General features: G+C 41.9%; 1 protein-coding gene across 2 annotated transcripts in view; it reads right to left on the bottom strand.

The window, feature by feature from the left end:
• Positions 1-19,081, bottom strand: part of Col19a1 (collagen type XIX alpha 1 chain) — a 310,539-nt gene that overhangs the window by 36,282 nt on the left and 255,176 nt on the right. For both annotated transcript variants that reach the window (XM_075980561.1, XM_075980562.1), the window contains 10 exons: positions 15,633-15,668; positions 15,474-15,527; positions 15,334-15,387; positions 13,942-13,983; positions 10,736-10,840; positions 10,599-10,652; positions 10,299-10,352; positions 5,205-5,258; positions 3,796-3,849; positions 781-825 (listed from right to left, as the gene is read on the bottom strand). In XM_075980561.1, coding sequence (XP_075836676.1) covers positions 781-825; positions 3,796-3,849; positions 5,205-5,258; positions 10,299-10,352; positions 10,599-10,652; positions 10,736-10,840; positions 13,942-13,983; positions 15,334-15,387; positions 15,474-15,527; positions 15,633-15,668 — 552 coding nt within the window. The remainder of the gene's footprint in view (positions 1-780; positions 826-3,795; positions 3,850-5,204; positions 5,259-10,298; positions 10,353-10,598; positions 10,653-10,735; positions 10,841-13,941; positions 13,984-15,333; positions 15,388-15,473; positions 15,528-15,632; positions 15,669-19,081) is intronic.

Genomic DNA, 19,081 nt, shown 5'->3' with positions numbered 1-19,081 from the left:
CACAGGTCTCTTGATATAATTTTTTTCCATTGAGAAGAGGAGCATATTTTAAAACAGAACACCAGGAATTTTCTGTCTTGCTCCTTTATGAAGAAAGAATCAGATGAAGAACATGCTCAAAAAAAGAGAGAGTCGAGCAGCTAGCTTGTGTGCAAAGCATGCAACTGTACACAGGCTCCTAACAGCCGCTTTAGGTTTCAGAAGGCTACCGCAAGACACTACCTCTCTCTCCTAAATTTGCAATGCGGGGAAATAATGTCTGTGGACCTCAGGCTTGCTGCAATTCGACCAAGGCCCCACATGAGGGCAGACTTGCCACAGAGTGGCCTCTCGCCACAGCTTCCCTGGAAGAATGAATGCAAGTCTGTGGAGACCATGGGGACAAATGTCCAGGGCTCTCGTGAATTTTTCTCACTGCATGCCGTAGAAGGAGAATTTCCTCACGTCTCAGACATCACTCACAGGTGAACACACACAGCATCTTTGCAAGTCCGAATTGCATGGTAAAGAAAGGACGTCCTTTTAAAGGCCTTTTATTTTCTGAGATGGTAGAGGGTAGTCAAATGATTCTCCATCCTTTGTAGGAAGTCTAGAGGCAGGCCAGCGTACAGCCATGCATTCTGACTCCACACACAACACACACACACACACACACACACACACACACACACACACACACACACACGGGGAACTCAGAAGACATAGCTTTCAAGCATCTAAGCCATCTGCCTTATGAGTCTTAAGTGCACAGAATTAAAGTGTAAATCTTAAACAACTCACAGGGGGTCCAGGAGGTCCAGGTTTCCCAGGTGGCCCCTCGCTGCCCTGCAGGAGATATACAGGACCAAATGAATGGCTTGGACATTTCCACTCGAGATTTGTGATCCAGGTTGTTTGAAGAACTGTCTTCTAAAATCACCATGGCCTATAAGATTGCCTCTGCCTTGCAGTCTTGTTCTGCTTACCTTGCTCCTTGGCCCAGTAAAATACATTTTCCCTACTTCAGGAACGTGAATGCCTCTCTCCAACCTGTGTGAACTCTAGGGAAGGGCCCTTAGCTTCACTGGGGGAAGACAAGCTAGGTGACCTGCTATGGGCTTTGAATACAGTGGGGGATTCTCTCCTCTTCTGTATACATGGGGAAGAAGGGGAGAGTTCATGCACAGATTGCAGGCTCTGAGACTGTGCCTTCACCAGCCTTCACTCTTGGCTTCACCTCCACCAACTTCAGCTTTGTGGAGCCAGAGAGAGCATTCTAGCAAATTTAGCCAAAGTATCAAATCACACCCGTGTCATACCTGTTGGCTAATATCAAACTCTCCAACCAGGTGAGTCATGTCTTACCGAGTGGAAGTGACTTTGGTATGACACCACTTAAGAGAAATGGCCTGTTAATTTTGTTTGTTGATACCATTTAAATAGCCTTAGGTTTCTGCTTATAGGAGACACAAATTGAAAACGAAGGGGCACTGCAATAATCGCTTACTATAAAACAATGACTAGTCTGTGATTTGAACTGAGACTTGGAAAACGACTCTTACAAAGCACAGACTCCTTACAGCTCACAGCCAGCAATTGTTGGAGCCCCTTTGGGCTCTTCGTCAGTTGTTCCTATAACTGTGCATTGTTTGTAGAATGGTACCTTTATAAACTTTTCTATGTTGTGGTTGTCAGGGACAGAGATAACACATGGTTAATTGACAGAGTACCCAGAGGGACTAACACATGAAGTCCAGGAAATTTGAGGGATGCTAGTCCTCTTCCAGAATTTGGCAGACGATTTTATTTCAACAGTCACCTTTTTCTCATAACAAAGCATCACCAATCATATATTTATCAATTTAAAGAAGCTGTGATGGTTCTCACGCAATGCACCGCCTGAGAATGTGTGCACTGAGTAAGCACACTGTATCGATGGCCACTGTCTCCCCAGGACATCCTCCGTCCTGCTCACTGCCGGCAATGTCCTTTGAGCATTACATCATAGTGCTCATGAGTCAACAGCGTGTGCCTATTGAGAATACGCCTTTTCTTCCTTCCTGGCACAATTAGAAGTCAGATTCTCATTGGTGCCCTCAAGCTCACTTCAGTGTGGAATTCCCATTAACTTCAAAGGCCAATCTAGGACAGAAGAATTTTCATAGAAAATAGAGAGGGAAAAAAAAAGGCTGGTGGAGCAGAGAAAGATTCGTGAGATATTAGCAGGAGAAGAATGTGCTGTGGCTCTTCAGAACAAGTAGGTTGTTTCATGTAAGTGTCCTGGGGGATACTTTGCTCCTCGACACCACCATGCTCCATTGCTCCTATAGGGAGCTGGCATCCTGGCAAGTGTGCAGGAGACACTTAGCTAGCTTATGTGGCCCCTTGGCACTTAGTTCCTTAACCTGAATAGTTTTAGTTATTTCACCGTTTGTGAGTCTATGCCTGGGCTGTCACTGTCCTACACCCGGACAGCCTGGTGCTCTTCGCTGTTGGTCTTCCCGCCCTAACACAGCACGCACGGCCAGCTGTGAGATGTGGTGGTTCATCTTCACTGCCCAGCTGATGAGAGTTAGAATCACCATGGAAACGCACCTCCGGGTGTGTCTGTGAGGACATTTCCAGAAATGTCTAGCAGAGCAGGGGAAGACCCCCAGTGGATGTGGACACCATTATCACACGGACTGGAGTCCCAACCGAACAAGAGTCCCGCACCAGCATTCTCCTTCCTCTGCTTCCGCCTGCAGGTGCAGGGTGACCCCAGGATCTCCTCCTACCATGACCTCGCTGCCGTGATGAATGCTATGAACAAACCCTTCCTGCTTTTGACGTTGTCTCAGATATTTTGAAATAGCAGCTAGAGTAACCAATACATTCTTTTCCCCAAGAAGCACGTTTTCAGTGACTTCCCACTATCGCCTTCTAGGGCCAGCATTTCCAGATTATATCACAAGACCTTAGGTTACTGATCATTGTCTTTATAGCCGGTACTGCATCTGGAGCCAGAGAGCTTGTTCAGAAGCTTTGGGCACTCCTCCCCCAAACTTACAGCATGGATCCAATTCACAGGGTGATGAATTAGATGGACTCTTTGGGAGACAGTTCGGTCACAGGGAAGAACTTTCATGAATGGGATCAGTGCCCTTATAAAGAAGCCCAAGAGAGCTGAGTTACAGTTGAACTACAAAAGAACTCATTTAGTACATGCCCTTTGTGAACAAGAAGATGGGCCCCAGCGGCTGCCAAAGCTACCAGTGCTTTGACTGGGGACTTTCCAGCTTCTGAGACTGTGAGAGGCGCTGTTTAGAAACAATTTATATTATTTTGTTATAAAAGCCCAAGAGATTAAGACTCAGGCACAGCTGAAACTCTCTTATATGCTGTCATCAATCCAGCTGACCTAGATCTCTTTAGGAGACTTGGACCAGTCACCCTTCCACATAGACTCATGGCCTAGTCTTGGACTCCAGTTTCTGGATTTTCTCTTTTGTTGTTGTTGATTTTTATTGAGCTCTACATTTTTCTCCGCTCCCCTCCCTGCCTCTCCCCTCCCCACTTCAATTCTCCCCCAAAGTCTCCATGCTCCCAATTTACTCTGGATTTTCTAAATCTCACCCCAGTGTTCTCTCTCATCTTACTTTCCCCTGGGCACACGTCTGTGCTCACACCCACTTTTACACCAGCATCTTTGCACGCACACTTCACGAGTGGCCACTTCCTGACACCATTTGCTCTTGTAGGCTCTTCTTGATTGCATGGATCTCTGAGCAAATGGTTCCACCTTACCCATAACCCAAGCCCCATTTTCCTCTGTACCTTGTCACCTTTGGCTCCAGTGGGACCGGGGTGTCCAGTTCTTCCTGTTAAGCCCTGTGAAATGGACAGCTGAGTTTGTCATAGAACCAACAAGTCAATGATCAAAAGATGTTGGAAGTTGGTTGCTAAAACTTACCCATGTTGAAGGTCATTTAATCTTAATTAAACCAGTTCTACAAGTTTATATTTCTTCAAGCTGATACTGCACCTGTATTCTCCTGATAACTCTTTGGAAGGGTAAAATTTCTGTCTGTGGGTTTTTTCACCTTGGCCAAACACGTTTAATGACCTTAATTGGAACCTTTTGATACACTTAAGAATTTAGTCTTGCTGTTTAAATGGCAATTTACATAACATTATGTCTTTCTAAATGAGGCATAATTTTGGTAGCGATCAACATTTTAAATACTCTAAGACTGGGCAGAATTAACAATGTGCACATTGAGTTATGTGATCTGCATTGTAAAAAGGAAAACAAAAAAATAAGTTTAATTCTCCTTTGAGACTAGAATGAGCAGTAATTCTTGTGGTTTCTTTTGCAGTTCTCTTCCATAATTTTAAGTTTTACTGTGCAAGTTTGCTTGACATACTTTGCATATCATATGTGCAAGCATAAATGATAAACTTTTAATTATGGCAAACCCATGATTCAAAACAGTAAGGAATGATCACACTCTTGAGGCATAAAAATAATTTCCTGGCATAGAAGCTTTAAGAGGAGAAAGAAACAGAGAAGTCAAGACATCAACTGAGGGAAGTTAATTCAGTCAGGAAAATGCATTATTTGGGACCAACTTATACAAACATTATTTGTTGGTCTGAAACTCAAGTGTGATTGTGTATCCAGTCTTTTACCCGGCAATTGAACTTTAGAATTGCTTAGAAATAAACTCCAAATAAGAGACTTGGTTTGGCAGGTTGGAAAAGATAACATATTCTGTTCCAGAAAACAAGATAACCCAGAGGCCATATTGTTGTGTTCCAGGGGGCAGCAAAACAGGTTTTTTTTTTTTTTAAAAAAATTCACATATAGGAATAAAACAAATTAAAGCTGATAATCTTTAGCCTGTTATTTTTCTTTGGAAAAGTCTCAGCTTGTGTTGCATCTGAATCTCTTGTCCAAGGTTAGCACCAAAAATTGAAAGTAAGGAGATGATGCACCTGTGTATCCAGCTTTTATTTCCAGGGGAGTGGGAGGATGCTCTTTGGCTGGGGCAAACTTTTGACAGGAGGTCTCCAGGTCACTAAGTGGGCTTAACTGATCTTAGAGGAAAATTGGAGGTGCTGATGGAGGCTGCAAAACAATGGCTGATCTACAGAGAGCATGAGAGGCCCCAGGAATACTAATGTACCTTGTAGCATTCCTACAGGTATGACCTGTGAGGAAAATAGTCTTATCAAATACTTACAGGAGGTCCAGTTGGGCCAGGAGCTCCTGAGAGGCCAGGGATTCCTTGAAGACCCTGGAAGAAACAGTTTCTATCATAAAGTTTATTCTAGGAAACAAATCATTTTTGCAATTCAAATATTTTTATTATTGAAAATTAATCATGGGCCTTAACTAATCGAGAAACTTGATATGCAAACCTATAAATAACTAAAATGAAAAATTATCTGTATGGGTGTTTGCTTACATATATGTCTGGGTACCACATGTGTGCCTGTTGTCTGCAGAGGCCAGAAGAGCACATTAAAACTGGAGTTACAGATAGTTGTTAAGTCACCACTTTGGGGCTGAGAATCAAACCTGGGTTTTCTGGAGAGCAGAAAGTGCTCTGAGACATCTCTCCGTTCTCTAAATACCAGGTTCAAAGAGTAGGTGTGGCAAGCTAAAATGCCATGGCACAGGATATGTAACAAAGGTAATTGAATCTGTTGGTGATCCACAGAACATTTTTGGTGTTCTATGATACCAGCCAGCAGTAGTATTATTGAGAATTGTGTACTACTCAAACATGCGAATACAGGCTTTGGGTTGGTATAATACCAGTGGGCAAACATTCGCTTGCACCAAAGCTTCATCCAGCAACTGGCAAAGTAAAAAAAAAAAAATGCTTTAGAATATACTTAGTTTATCTGTTTAGTTCACTATAAGAAAAAAAAATCTCACCTGTGAGTTTACCTGAAAAAATATGGCTTAAGCATCAAAGTGAAGGTCTTTTCCCATCCCCTTCCTTGGATTGCCAAGATAATAATAATTAAATGGGTATGATTGAAAAACTAGCATATTTATTTACATTTGGGAAGGAATTCGTAAGGTAATTTTATTTCTTTATCAGGTGTTCCCACTACAGGATATTAGCTGAATACATCCTGTAAAACCCATAATATGGAAAGCTTCACAATTACTAAATTACTGTCTCGAACACCATTGGATGGCATGGAAAATAGAGGTCACAAATGTTATATGGCAGAGGCTAAATTTGTAAACAGCTAGCAATGCATTTTTAAAATGTGTGAATTTTTTTTATTTTATCAACCCAAATAGATCATTTTTTAATTTTGGAAATTTGTGACCAAGTTTATTTGAAAATTCTGGATTTTCAGATTTTTTTTGTCTTTAGCACAGGGAACTGCATCTGTTAAGAGTGGTGTGGTGAGATCCCGCCAGTGTCTGCAGAAGCATTTCTAACAGCACAAAAACAAATGAATTCTTCTGTAGAGGAGTGTGATGTTCTGATAGGACCAGAAGACAGACCAGACCTGTGTGGGTTTGTGTCAGACTTTGCCGTTAGTTGAATTCACTGTCAGCCTGAGTGAGTTTTCCAGATTTTTCAGAGGTTTCCTGGAGTTTGGAGTGTGGGCCATCCATAATACTCCAATGACCACCTCAACGTGTTGTGGGAACAGACGGAAAGTTTAGGTTTCTACAGTTTTGTGTCTTTGCCAATTTTTCTGTAAGAGGTTTAGATCACTTTTTAATCAAAGAATATAAATTAATCGCCCTTTTGTTGTTTCAGATTAGCATGAAATGCATCAAGTTCTAGACTGAAGGGCTGGGTTGTAGCTCAGTGGTCTAGCACTTGCCTATCAGTCATGAAACTCAGGCTTTGGTCCCCGGAAGTGTAAAATACCAACCAACCAACCAACCAACCAACCAACCAACCAACCAACCATCCAACCAAACCAAAGCCAGACCCAAGTTATGTATAGAATGGTCCCATTCTTTCAAGATTTAATCCCCTTTATCAAATAAAATATTCTTTTTAACTGCTTTAATATTATTTGTTATAATAGGACTCCTCTGTCTACTGTTCTTAAATGATTATTTTTATACTTATTATAGAGACCAGGTGACATAGCTGTGGGAGAGTGACTGCATCTTTTATGAAACATCAGCAGACAGAGCTGGATCGAGGTTCTTTGCACCCATAGGGAGAACAAGCTCAGCTCTTCCAATTCTAAATAGGATCACAAGTTATTTCAGCTTTATTCATGAGGTGCCGTGGTGGTTTGAATGAGGATGGCTTCTGTGGGCTTGTATATTTGAATGTTTGGTCCCTAGTAGGGGTGGTGGTGGAACTGTTTGGGAAGGATTAGGAGGGTTGGCCTGTCTGGGAAGGATTAGGAGGAGGTAAGTCACTGGGAGTGGGCTTTGAGGTACCCAAAGTTCATTCCAGGCTGGGTTTCCCTCTCTCTCTGCCTTGTGCTTGTGGATAACAGGTAAGCTCTCAGCTACTGTCCCAGCAAGATGCCCGCCTGCCTTCTGCCTCGTTCCCCACCCTGATGATTATGAACTAACTCTTTGAAAGAGCAAGCAAAGCAAACCCCCAACTATATTATTTTCTAAGTAACCTTGGCCATGGTGTCTCTTCACAGCACAGCAATAGTAACTCAGAGAGAAATGATCTGAAGAAATACTAAAAGACTCTCTTTGAGTGTGCAGAAATGGCTCACATACTAAGTCTTAGGGAAAATCTCCTCTATATTTGTGTTAAAGAACATAGTCATTTTTCCTTCAAGACTCTACCAACCCCATTGGCTGTCTGTCTGTGTGAACACATGCCTGTGCATGTGTGGACCATTCCCATCAGAATGATTGACTCTTTTCATTTTCCTAGCATTATCTTCATGAGCTTATAAACAGATTTCTAATTTTATAAGTAGAAAGGAAAAATTTCTATGGGGAATTTCAATGACCGAAGTTTAGGCACGTGTATCGTAAGTTTATCTTGGAACATCTACGTTTCCATGTTTTTCTATACACACCTGTTTTAGGTACGCGTGTGCATATTTCTTCCTCTCTCTGCTACTTTACTTCTCAACTTTGAGTCAGTCTAGAGATGCTGAGTGAGGTTTTAGGCTGTCTAATTTATAAGCATGGGACTCATTAACCTTTGATGGCCGCATTAAACTTTAAAATAAACCCCACTGCATAAGTAAAAACCATCATTCTCAGCAGTCTTTCTCTCAGCCACCTGAAATTTGTAATAAGGGTGGAAAGTTCCTATGGCGGCCCAAAGGGCAATGAGATGGTTTTGTCAGGCCAGACAGCCACTAAAGAAGACAGACATTCAAGATGAAGACAGCCAAGTTAAGTACATAGTGCCAAATTCAAGCACCATTAAAATCTATTGCATAGGTATCTGGCCATCATTTGCATACTTCGCGATGAATGATATTTTCATGTCTTGTTTGTCATCCATTATCATAAACTATTATATGAGTACATAAGTCCAAAAAAATAATTTTCTGAGGCTCATTAGGGCAGGATCTGTGCTCTGTTCGCGCCTTTGCAACTTGGTGCTGAGTCAGAAACATAGGTGGAGAGCCTGGCTTCCAGCACTTTCGAGGATTGACAAGTGAGTGATCCCTCTAACTTAATAAATTATTGATCATTATAAAATCAAAGCTCTGAAAGATATGCTCTACCCCTGTACCTTTTCCACAGAATGAGGAATAGATGTCTGTGATTTCGTAACGTTAGATAGAATGCAATCTGTTAAGAGAGAATAGCCTGTTGGCCAGTTGGTCAACATTTTATTCACTTAAATGAATCAACGAGCTATGTAACTAAGGTATTCTTTGAGTCCAAGCAGATAGTGCAATTATGTTTGCTGTTGTTGAGCTATGTGAAAGATCAAAGTTATGTTGCTTTGTTCCTTTCAAAAGACCAGACTAAGTCAGTATGTTGGGCCAGGTTTATTCATGCTATGATGTAGAGAACAAAGGAAAAGAGCCTTCTGAACTCCATGGGTCCTCTGCAGATTTCGTGTGATCCATGTCAAAGAGTGCACAGAGTGTACCTAAGAAAGACCACACTAAAATATCGAGGACTATGAACCATGGGTTCAGCTCACCAAGACAGTGAAATACCTACAGAATCAATAAAATTTAATGTCTAGTGAATTTGACAGAGTCACTTATAAAAAGCTCAAATTGCAATCATTTCTCAATCTTTTTTTTTTTTTATTACTGTCTGAATTGCCTCTAAAGCCCAGCTCTGGGATCTAGGCAGTTAACCTGCCTGCCTGCTAAAGCCCATTACTGCGCTTTTGCTTCACCAAAACCTGTGCAACTCCAGGAAGCAAAAGCTCATCAATTCTTACTTGTTTTCAAAACACAAATGCCTTTAATGTTTCATTTAGAAATGAAAATAAATGCCATATTTCTTATTCTTTAATTTTTTTAACTTGGAAAACAATCCCAGGCCGACCTTAAAGGTTTCTAGAACACAATGAATATCAATAAAAAACAATAATAAATGATGATAACTTGTAATGTGAAATACAGTTCTAAGCAGGAAAATAGATGGACTTTATAGTGTCATAATTTCCCACACTACCATCAAGGTTAATATATGCCAGATGGCTTTCTTACTTTCATTAGGAGAGATTAGCACCAAAACTGTTTAAACTAACAGCAATTCATCATTCTAATTGGTTTTTCTAAGAGTAATGTGAATTACGCAGGACAAGAAGGATATCCTAAGCATCACTGTGGTTTACAGTTGGGAATTTACACCATTATCTCGAAAGCATGTTTGAGTTGGGTGCTCGGTCCTGGGGTGGGTGAGCTGCTGACCTCAACCAGTATGCATAGACGCCTACCACAGCTTATTTCTCCCAAGCTGAGCAGAGCCATGGAGAAACCAACGTTGTTAAAGTTCAGTCAGGGCACAGAGGTCTTCCCTGGCTGGGCCCTCGGGTCTATGCTTGTTCATTTACCCTTTCCATCTCTTGGCTATCCTGAGGTTTGTTTTTGGGAGTTTCACTCTTCTTTCTTTTCTTGTAAGGACTCGGATCATTACCTGCTACCTTAAAACAAAACCCCCATAACTTTTGTATCAATTATTAGCCTTATTTTGTGGCTCCACATTTAGACCACTGGAGATAAATGTGCATCTGTAATTACCAAACATGTGTCACTTTGAAACATCTAACTGTTCTTGGTTTTCAATGGCCTCGATATTGAACACGCATTAGTGAAAACTCAGTGTCTTTCCTTTGTGGAATCAAATAGAGAGAAGCAGTAGCTGAGTGTTTTATCGGAGAGTCTCTTACCTCATCGCCTTTCTCCCCATGCACTCCAGGGTAACCCCGCTCTCCTTTGCTTCCCTAGAAAGACAGCAACTTCAGTTAACACTGGACCATTGCAGTATTATTTGTAACAACGGGAAAAACATCTCCCATCAGAGCACCTGGGGTGTGTCCTTTGCACAGGGCCATGGGATAAACTGATAGCATCATCTGCACGTGCCCTTTGCCCCGTGTTAGCAAGGTAAGTTTCATAGGAGTAGGGTATTTTAAAAATGGGATTCTCCATGTTTCATTTAGTTAGAATCTCACAGAAGACTTTCTTACCTTTGGCCCCTCTCTGCCTGGGACTCCTGGAGGACCCCGTGGTCCTGCATCCCCCTGGAAGACAGAGGAGTCAGACCTAAGGGGGGACACCCAGTAGGTGTGCTGCAGGACTCACAGGCATGCCAGCAACCTCTCACCTTCCTGGCTGCTGAATTGTATCTTCCAGGTTCCCCAGTGCCTCCTTCATCCCCTTTGTTGCTCTTCAGCCCGGGAACACTGGCTGGACAGTTGCCACAGAAGTTCTAGCGAGCATAAAGACAGTTTCACTGAGCGGTTCCTAAAACCTGTGTATGAAGCCGAGGTTTGATCTATTTGCACCCTTGTCAAACGAGCAATTGTGAGGCCGCTCTACCCTCAGAGACTGTCTGTCCAATCTGAAAGATGGCTTTTTGGGGGTAAATACTGAACAAGCCTAATCTGTAATCTTCATTTACAATAGTGGTGAACTTTTAATTAAAACACACACACACACACACACACCTCTGCTGCCATTTCAATGGAAAATCCCAAACAAATAGTAGGGGTGGGGAATATAATTTGAGAACACAATCTGATAAAGTTTGTGTATATATATATGCATATATATACACACACACACACACACAATATAGAGCAAAACCTCCAGATACTGATTTCAGAAACATTTTCAGTTAGATGATTCCACTGATGATTTTAGTGGAATTCGTATTTAGTAAAATAGGAAAAACATTAAAAAATGATAAAAACCGATAATTGTTTTAACTCAACAGAAACGTCTTAGATTTATTTGATAACAGTCTCATTTTCTTCAGTTAGATAAAGCAAGGGAAACTGATTTTTAATAAAGGTTTCTGAAAAATGACTCAATATTATTTTATAGAAATGATTAAGATGCATTCATCACTAGTCAGTGCTCAATCTGCTTCCAAGAGACCTGCCACACAGATTAACCCAGAAAAGCTGGGAGGGATGGTTCGGGGTTAGCATCAGGTTAGCTCTCAATGCTCCAACCAAAGACATCTTAACAAGCAGAAAGCAGCTGACAGCTTGTAAAAGGCTCAGGCCTGGAGCTTGAGTCAGTGTGCTGGGTTCCAGGGTCAGGATTTAACATTATGTTATTAGATTGCGTCCACAGGTCAGTCTCTAAATCAAATTCTGGAATTTGGGGTTTGGGTGGGGTCTACTTGCTTCCCCACTTTCTTCTGTTGAATAAAGGTCGTTGGGATCAGCTGCCAAGCTTTCCTCTTTGCATCTCACCTGTCCCCTCTTTTGTGACTCAGAACCTCACTGAGATGATTCTGGGATGTGTCAGAGGAGGCTGCCTGGGCAAGACCGTCAGCTCCTCACATCCACAAGACCCCTGAGGGTCTGGTTCTCCTCTTGGAAGAGTCCACTCAGTCTGCTGTCTGTTCTGTGAGGCATCCCACACTCTATCAGAACATTTAGTCCTGCTTAAATATACAAATTTTTCATCCTTCAAGGTTTCCAGCATCTAATTCCTACAATCTTGTCATTTCTAACATTACAGCTGTTAGAAAGAATCTGGGGCCTAATACCCGAGGACGTGCATGCCTGTGTCGGTTTCACACTTAATCGCTGTGTATCTGGGCAAATCACACAGCTACTTGGGGTTTCAAGTGTCTTCAACGAATGAGAATGGTCCTCCAGCCTGAGCTCATAACATTTTGGTAAAGACTAAACGGGAAAGAAATTAGTAAGGTTGCACTGACTGACACATAATTATAATTCAATATGAGAGCTCCTTGAAACCCTCACAAATATTCCGTATTATAAGAAAATGCTGCTTTCCTTGAGTTCCTAATAACCCCTCCAGAAGTTTTCTTTTCTTTTTTCTTTTTGGTATTTTTGAGACAGGGTTTCTCTGTAGTTTTAGAGCCTGTCCTGGAACTAGCTCTCGTAGACCAGGCTGGCCTTGAACTCACAGAGATCTGCCTGCCTCTGCCTCTAGAGCACTGGGATTAAAGGCGTGCACCACCACCTCCTGGCCAGAAGTTTTTATATTAATATTTATATTTACATATATTTACCTATCTGTTCTTGAGACTAGACTATGTCTTTTGATGGACTCGATGTTATAACTCTTCATGTTTACATGTATGCCATTTGGCAAATCATGAGAATAAACACCAGTTGTATAAGTGAAATCACCTGCTAAGTGTGAGTGGTGTACACTTAACAGTTTAACACTTTCTCTTCATCTGAAGACAGGACATCTCAGAGTGAAATGAAGGGCTACATTTTCATTTGGGATCACCAGCTCTTACTAGACAGCATGGAGACTGCATAAACATAGTCTTACCCACTGCCAGACCCCCAGTCTTACTGATAAAACATAGCAAGATATTGAAGAAAAATGGTAGCCATAGTGCGTGCACATGAGTGTGTGTGTGACTGTGTGTGTGAATGTGTGTGAGTGTGTGTGTGTGTATGTGTGTGAATGAGTGTGTGTATGCGTGTGTGTGAGTGTGTGCATGCATGAGTGTGTGAGTGTGTGCATGCATGAGTGTGTGAGTGTGTGTGCATGCGTGTGTGTACACGTGTGTGTGAGTGTGTGTGAGTACGTGTGTGCGTGCGTGTGTGTGTACGCGTGTGAGTGTGTGCATGCATGAGTGTGTGAGTGTGTGTGCATGCGTGTGTGTACACGTGTGTGTGAGTGTGTGTGTGTGAGTATGTGTGTGCGTGCACGCCTCTGTGTGTATGTCTGCATAGTTAAGAGCTGGACTAAAACTTGTACTCCTGTTTCAGGCTCTTAAAGGCTGGAATTACAGGTGTGTGCCATCACGTCTCGCCTGAGGTACTTTATGGGATGGATAATCAGTAGAGATAATTTTTGTTTAACAGGGTAACAGATTGTTAGGGCGATTGTTGGCGTTGGAATTTTATAGCTCATTTTGTAAAATTCCATGATATAAAAACTCAATCTGCAAGTGAGTGGCATTGGCTTTCTTCTTGAGACTGCCCAGAGCTGACAGGGTGGCAGACAGGCTTCAGGGCAGTGAGCCAGAGGGGGTTGGAGAAAGGAAGAGAAAGCTAGTACTTGAGAGGAGGCAGGATCTACTTTAAGGTATCAATGATGTCACCCCTTCCTGTGTGTCATCTCAGTACTGTCTTCTCCATCTCCGATCCACAGTGTGGATAAATGGACCCAGAAAGAAGGCAATGGGAAGATTGGTATAAATGCTATACGCTATAATAAGACATGCATGCTCTTATGTCTTAAATGTTTTCTAGCAGAATTTGAACTGTTTCGGATGAGCACTTAATTATTCTATCTTTGGTAGAAAGTTCCCTTTTAACCTTTTCCACACACCAACATCTAATTCCTTTTATACCAAAACAATACCTTCAGCAAGGCGCCAATGTCTCCCAAGAGAGGAAGTGCAATCTGGAGTTAAGAGAGAGAAACTCAAATCCGTGGCTATTCGCATATACATGAACATAATACAACATGAACATAGAAGTTGATATGTGTGTGTGTTCCTCAAGTGCCTTGCCAATTGTTTTGGAGATGGTGACCCTAACCAGCAGGCTCACTGGCTTAGCTTTATGTTTCAGGGCATGAAACTTACACACAGTACGGCTGGAACCAGAATGTGAGAACAGTCACTGTTCCATCAGCAAGATCATGCGAGCTTACATGTATCCTTGCTTTGATCATACACCTGTATGTTAGAGATTCATGACAAGGTAACCTTTATGCTTTCCCTGTGCTGTTGGTTTTAAGTAATATAATGTTTTATTTAATCATTTGGTAAAAGGAAATCACTCATCAAGCATATTATCAGGCTTCTGAGAAATAGGAAGATTGCGTGGGGAGTCTGCCTTAAAATTAGCTCTTACAGAAATTCTAAAGGTACTTAAGTAGGGACAAGAAAGACACCTGGGGCGTGTGGGCTGTGGTTGGGCCACGGGTCTTCAAATGTCCTTTCAGAGGAACACTGTATAAGCCTGAGTGACAGTTGACAGGATGTGAGATGAGGGGCACACGATTCAGAGTTGGAAGTAAAGAAAGCCAGATAATGCTGCCGCATGCGGCTCCTAAGGGCTCAAAGGCACAAGCAGTGTGGGAGGGGAGAAAATCTGAGAAGACGCAGCGAGGGGCCAGGTTTGGATTTTATTATACAAACTCACTGGACAATACAATGCTGTGTGCCTTGTGGCCTCTCCAAACTGTAAGTGCTGGAGCTGGGGCTATTGAAAGGGACTTACTGTCACTCATAGCAAGGCTTAACCTGAAATAAAGCTATGTAACACACGGTTAGCATCGAAAGGCGTTTTTCTGAGATTTTCAATCCAATTTTCATAATTTAATCATTGCATCTGTTCAGAGGCACTCAATCAATGGCTAGGTACCACACTGGAGGTAACTTACCTGCAAACTTTCATTTAGAAAAATGAAATTCATTTACTCACCCAGCATTAGAAAGACTAGAAATTGTGGCTATCTGTTTTATCTCAATTTTCCATGGAACAAAGACTTTAACTGCTAAGGCTCAGCCTGGGGCAAAATTGTACAGCTGAATTATACCCTTAGGAAATAAGAATTCATCACACACGCACAATAATGCTGACCCAGCTTGAATTTCCCCCCCTCTACGAAATAATGGGGATAAACAAAATCACCAAGTAGTCACGGAGCATGGCAATTAGTTTGGACAGCAAAATTTGCTTGGTTGGCTGTTTGGCTTCTGGGTGCATTAAAGATACATAAATCAGGCTTTGCCTGCCTACATACCGGGTCACCTGGGGGGCCTGGAAGGCCTGGCTTCCCGTCTCTCCCTGGAGGTCCCTAAAAACAGAAGTCACTCATTCAAACCTCTGCAAGTTACAGCTGATTACAACAGACACGGATGGGAGCTGGGAAAAGGTCCTTACATCATTCCCTGGGGTCCCTGGAGTTCCTGGCAATCCGGGCAGACCTCGAGGACCCTAGAAAAATGAAGAAAACAATGTTACTAGGATTGTCTTTTGAGCAGTTTCCGGCAATCAAGAAAACTGAACTTCTTTTGTGTGTAGTTTAGTGAAGTCACTTACCTGAATACCTGGCTCTCCGGCGGGTCCTTGGAAGCCCTGGGTAAAAAGAAAGAGAATTATCTAACTTCTACCAGGGATAATCATAAATGCCCCATCCTTTACTTAGCAGAAAAATGAGGTTTGGCACTTGCACAATCTGAAAACTCTGTAAGTCTTGCATACAGTTTCTGGTGGGCTCACCATGACCTCAAGCCGTAGTTAGAGAACCAGATATTCAAGGCTGGATGCACAAGACTTTGCTCACTTACTTGGGTTTTTTTTTATTCCACTCTGCTGCTGCACACTCAGAAATGTGCAAGCAATGTGTTCATATCCTGTCAGGTCAGAAACCAATTGCCCATGGGGCTCAGGAACCTGAGCCTCCTTTTCTTTCTTTGTTGACTCAGTTTTCTCTTCTTCATTTGCTTATTTTTTTTTTGAAAGTAGATTCTTCTCGCATACAATACAATTCCAAGCACAGTTTCCTCTCCCTCTACTCCTTCCAACTCCCTCTCCTTTCTTCTCTCCCTCAGACCCGCTCTACCTAGGTTTCTTCTGCAGAAAAGAGCCGGCCTCCAAGACACAACAACCAAACAAAGCAGCACAAGATGCAATAAGACAAGGTAAAATCCCTCATGTCCGGGCTGGACAAGGTGACCCAGCAGGAGGAAAAGAGTCCCAAGAACAAGCAAGAGAGTCAGAGACTCTTCCCCAGTTAGGAGTACCACAAAAGCACCAAGCTAACAGCTAGAACGTGTAAATGTAGAACCTGGTACGAACACATGAGGGTTCTCGTTTTCCTCTTAAGAAAAAGCAGGGTCCAGTATTCAGTGGTGGGCGTCGATGGCTAACTAACAGTGCCTGGAGTTATTTTCTACTTCTGGAATGCTGAGGTTTGGAATAACTCAAGTGAGGCTGAAGTTAGCCAAGAACCCAATGACATTCATTCTGGCTATGTATATCTTTGGGCCATTGAATTTCTGGTGCACATGACTTCAGTTTTAGCACTTGGGAGACAGGCAGGCTGACTTCTGTGTGCTCCAGGGCAGGCAGTCTTAGGCAGTGAGATTAGCCAGTTATCCCTATGTAGTGACACCCCATCTTTAAAATCTTTTTTTTTCTTTAAAGCAGCTGGTATCAGCATTTGCTGGGTTCTTTATCTTATTTAAAAATATTCATAGCATCATTATTATCTAAGCCTTTTTGTTGCTTTTTTATTGTGGTATTTTTTCCTATAATCTTGTTACCTGTTTAAAGAGTTATTGACATAATGTTTTATCAACTGTTAAAGTAGTGTGTAAATCAATGGTTTCCATTCTGGCATTTTCACACACACACATTGCTCCAATGGGTCTCCCTCCACCATTGCTGCCTCCTGGCCTGTTTTCTTCCTGGTGGTCTCCATTCTCACCATAAGACACGCCTTCGGCTTCTCTCTCAGATGTATTTCATTACTCTCTCTTTTCTTCCCCTCCCCTGCTTCCATTTCTACTTATGTGACTTACACACACATATACACACACACTTACACATGTACTATTTGTCTTTCTGAGTCTGGCTTATTTCACATAATAAAATGATTTCCAGTTGAATCCATTTTCTGCAAATGTCATGATTTCCTTTTCCTTTATGGGGATGAATAAACCTCCTGGTGTATACACACGACGTTTTCTTCATCTGTCAAGAAAGCCCCTGGGCTGGTTCCATCCCTTAGCTATTGTGAAGAGTGAAGAAATAAATATCAATGTGCAGTCTCTTTGGGGTAGGCTGAGCTAGAAGGCTTCTGGTATGTTCGCAGAGCAGGATAGCTGGGCCATGTGGTTGTTCTCGTTTTAGTGTTTAGGAGACCTCCTAGTGATTTCTGTAGATGTTGAAGTAGTTTATATCCACACCAGTTGTGCATAAGAGCTACACTTTTCTCAGAGTATTTGTCTCTTGTGGTGATGATAGCTTTTTCTGACTGGGGTGAGGTGTGTGTGTGTGTGTGTGAGAGAGAGAGAGAGAGAGAGATATACTTGTGTACACGGGAGTCTTGGTGTTGGAAGCCCTGGAACTGGAGTTACAGGATGTTGTGGGTTGCCTGATGTGGGTGCTGACAGCAGAACTTGCTTCCTTGGAAAGCTCACACATTCAAGACCTGAACTGATGAGTCATCTCTCCAGTACCCAAAGCAGCTTTAACTTTTATTTCCTTGATGGATAAGGACGTTAAACACTTTAAAAGTTATTGATAGACTATTGTGATTTTTCTTTTAAGAGCTATTTAGTTCATTAATCCATTATTGATAGAGGAATTTCTTTCTTTCTTTCTTTCTTTCTTTCTTTCTTTCTTTCTTTCTTTCTTTCTTTCTTTCTTTCTTTCTTTCTTTCTGCCTTTAGTTCTTGTAGTTTTTATAGATTCCAGATATTAGCACAGAGATGCCATCTTTACAGTCCTCTCGTCCTCTCCTGTCCGGTGGTTGCTTCCTTTGTGGAGCAGAACCTTCTTAGCTTCACAGTTTCCCAATTGCCAGTTTTTAGCTTTCTATGCTGCTGGATTTCATTTCAGAATGGTTTTTGCATAGACCTGTATTTCAAGGAGTTTTTCCTCATATTTCCCCTATAGTTTCTGTTTTTATATTAAAGTCTTTGATTTATTTTGACTGATTCTTTTTCTTCATGGTGTATGATATGGGTCTACTTTCTTGTATATCTGATGATCTGTTTTTCCCTGCACCACTTGTTGAAGAGGCTATTGTTGTATTCCAATGAATCTTTTTGATACTTTTCTCAAAAACTAAATGGCTGCGGCAGTGTGGATTTATTTCAGGGTCTGTTATTCTCCTCCCTTGGTCTACATATCTGTTCACGTGTCAGAACCATGCCATGTTGACAGTATGGCTCTATAGTGCATGTTGAGATCAGGTATTGTATTTCTAGAATTTCTCCTTCTGATTAGGATTGCTTTTGCTGTTCAGGGTCTTTGGGCTTCTATATACATTTTAGCATTGCTTTTTCCAGTTCTGTGAAGAACATCATTGGAATTTTGACAAAGATACATTGAGTGTATGGGTGACTTTTGGTAATATAGATATTCTCATGGCACTAGTTCGGTCCGTTTGTGAGCATAAGTGATGTTGCCAACACCTAGTGTCTTCTTCAGTGCCTTCAAGTTTTCATTGAACATATTTCTGCCCTCTCTAGTCAGGCTTATTTTTAGGTAGCGCCCCTTCCATGCCTGGCTAATTGAGCGAGAATTTTCCCCCTGATATTTCTTGTTAAGTTTCTTCAATGCTATATAGAAAAGGTACTACTTTTTAATGCTTAGTTTGCACTCTGCTACATTGCTGAAAATGCTTTACCACTCTAAGAGTTTTCTGGCAGTGTCTTCAGGGCCTTTAAAGGCAGTGTAGGGTGAAGTAGTGTCTGAACTGAGACGATTTGATTCTGTCCTTTCCTGTTCATATCTCTTCTATTTTTTCTCTCTTCTGA

This window comes from Microtus pennsylvanicus, chromosome 7 (genome assembly GCF_037038515.1).
Source record: "Microtus pennsylvanicus isolate mMicPen1 chromosome 7, mMicPen1.hap1, whole genome shotgun sequence".
Classification (NCBI taxonomy): domain Eukaryota; kingdom Metazoa; phylum Chordata; class Mammalia; order Rodentia; family Cricetidae; genus Microtus; species Microtus pennsylvanicus.
This window is presented reverse-complemented; position numbering and strand designations above follow the sequence as displayed.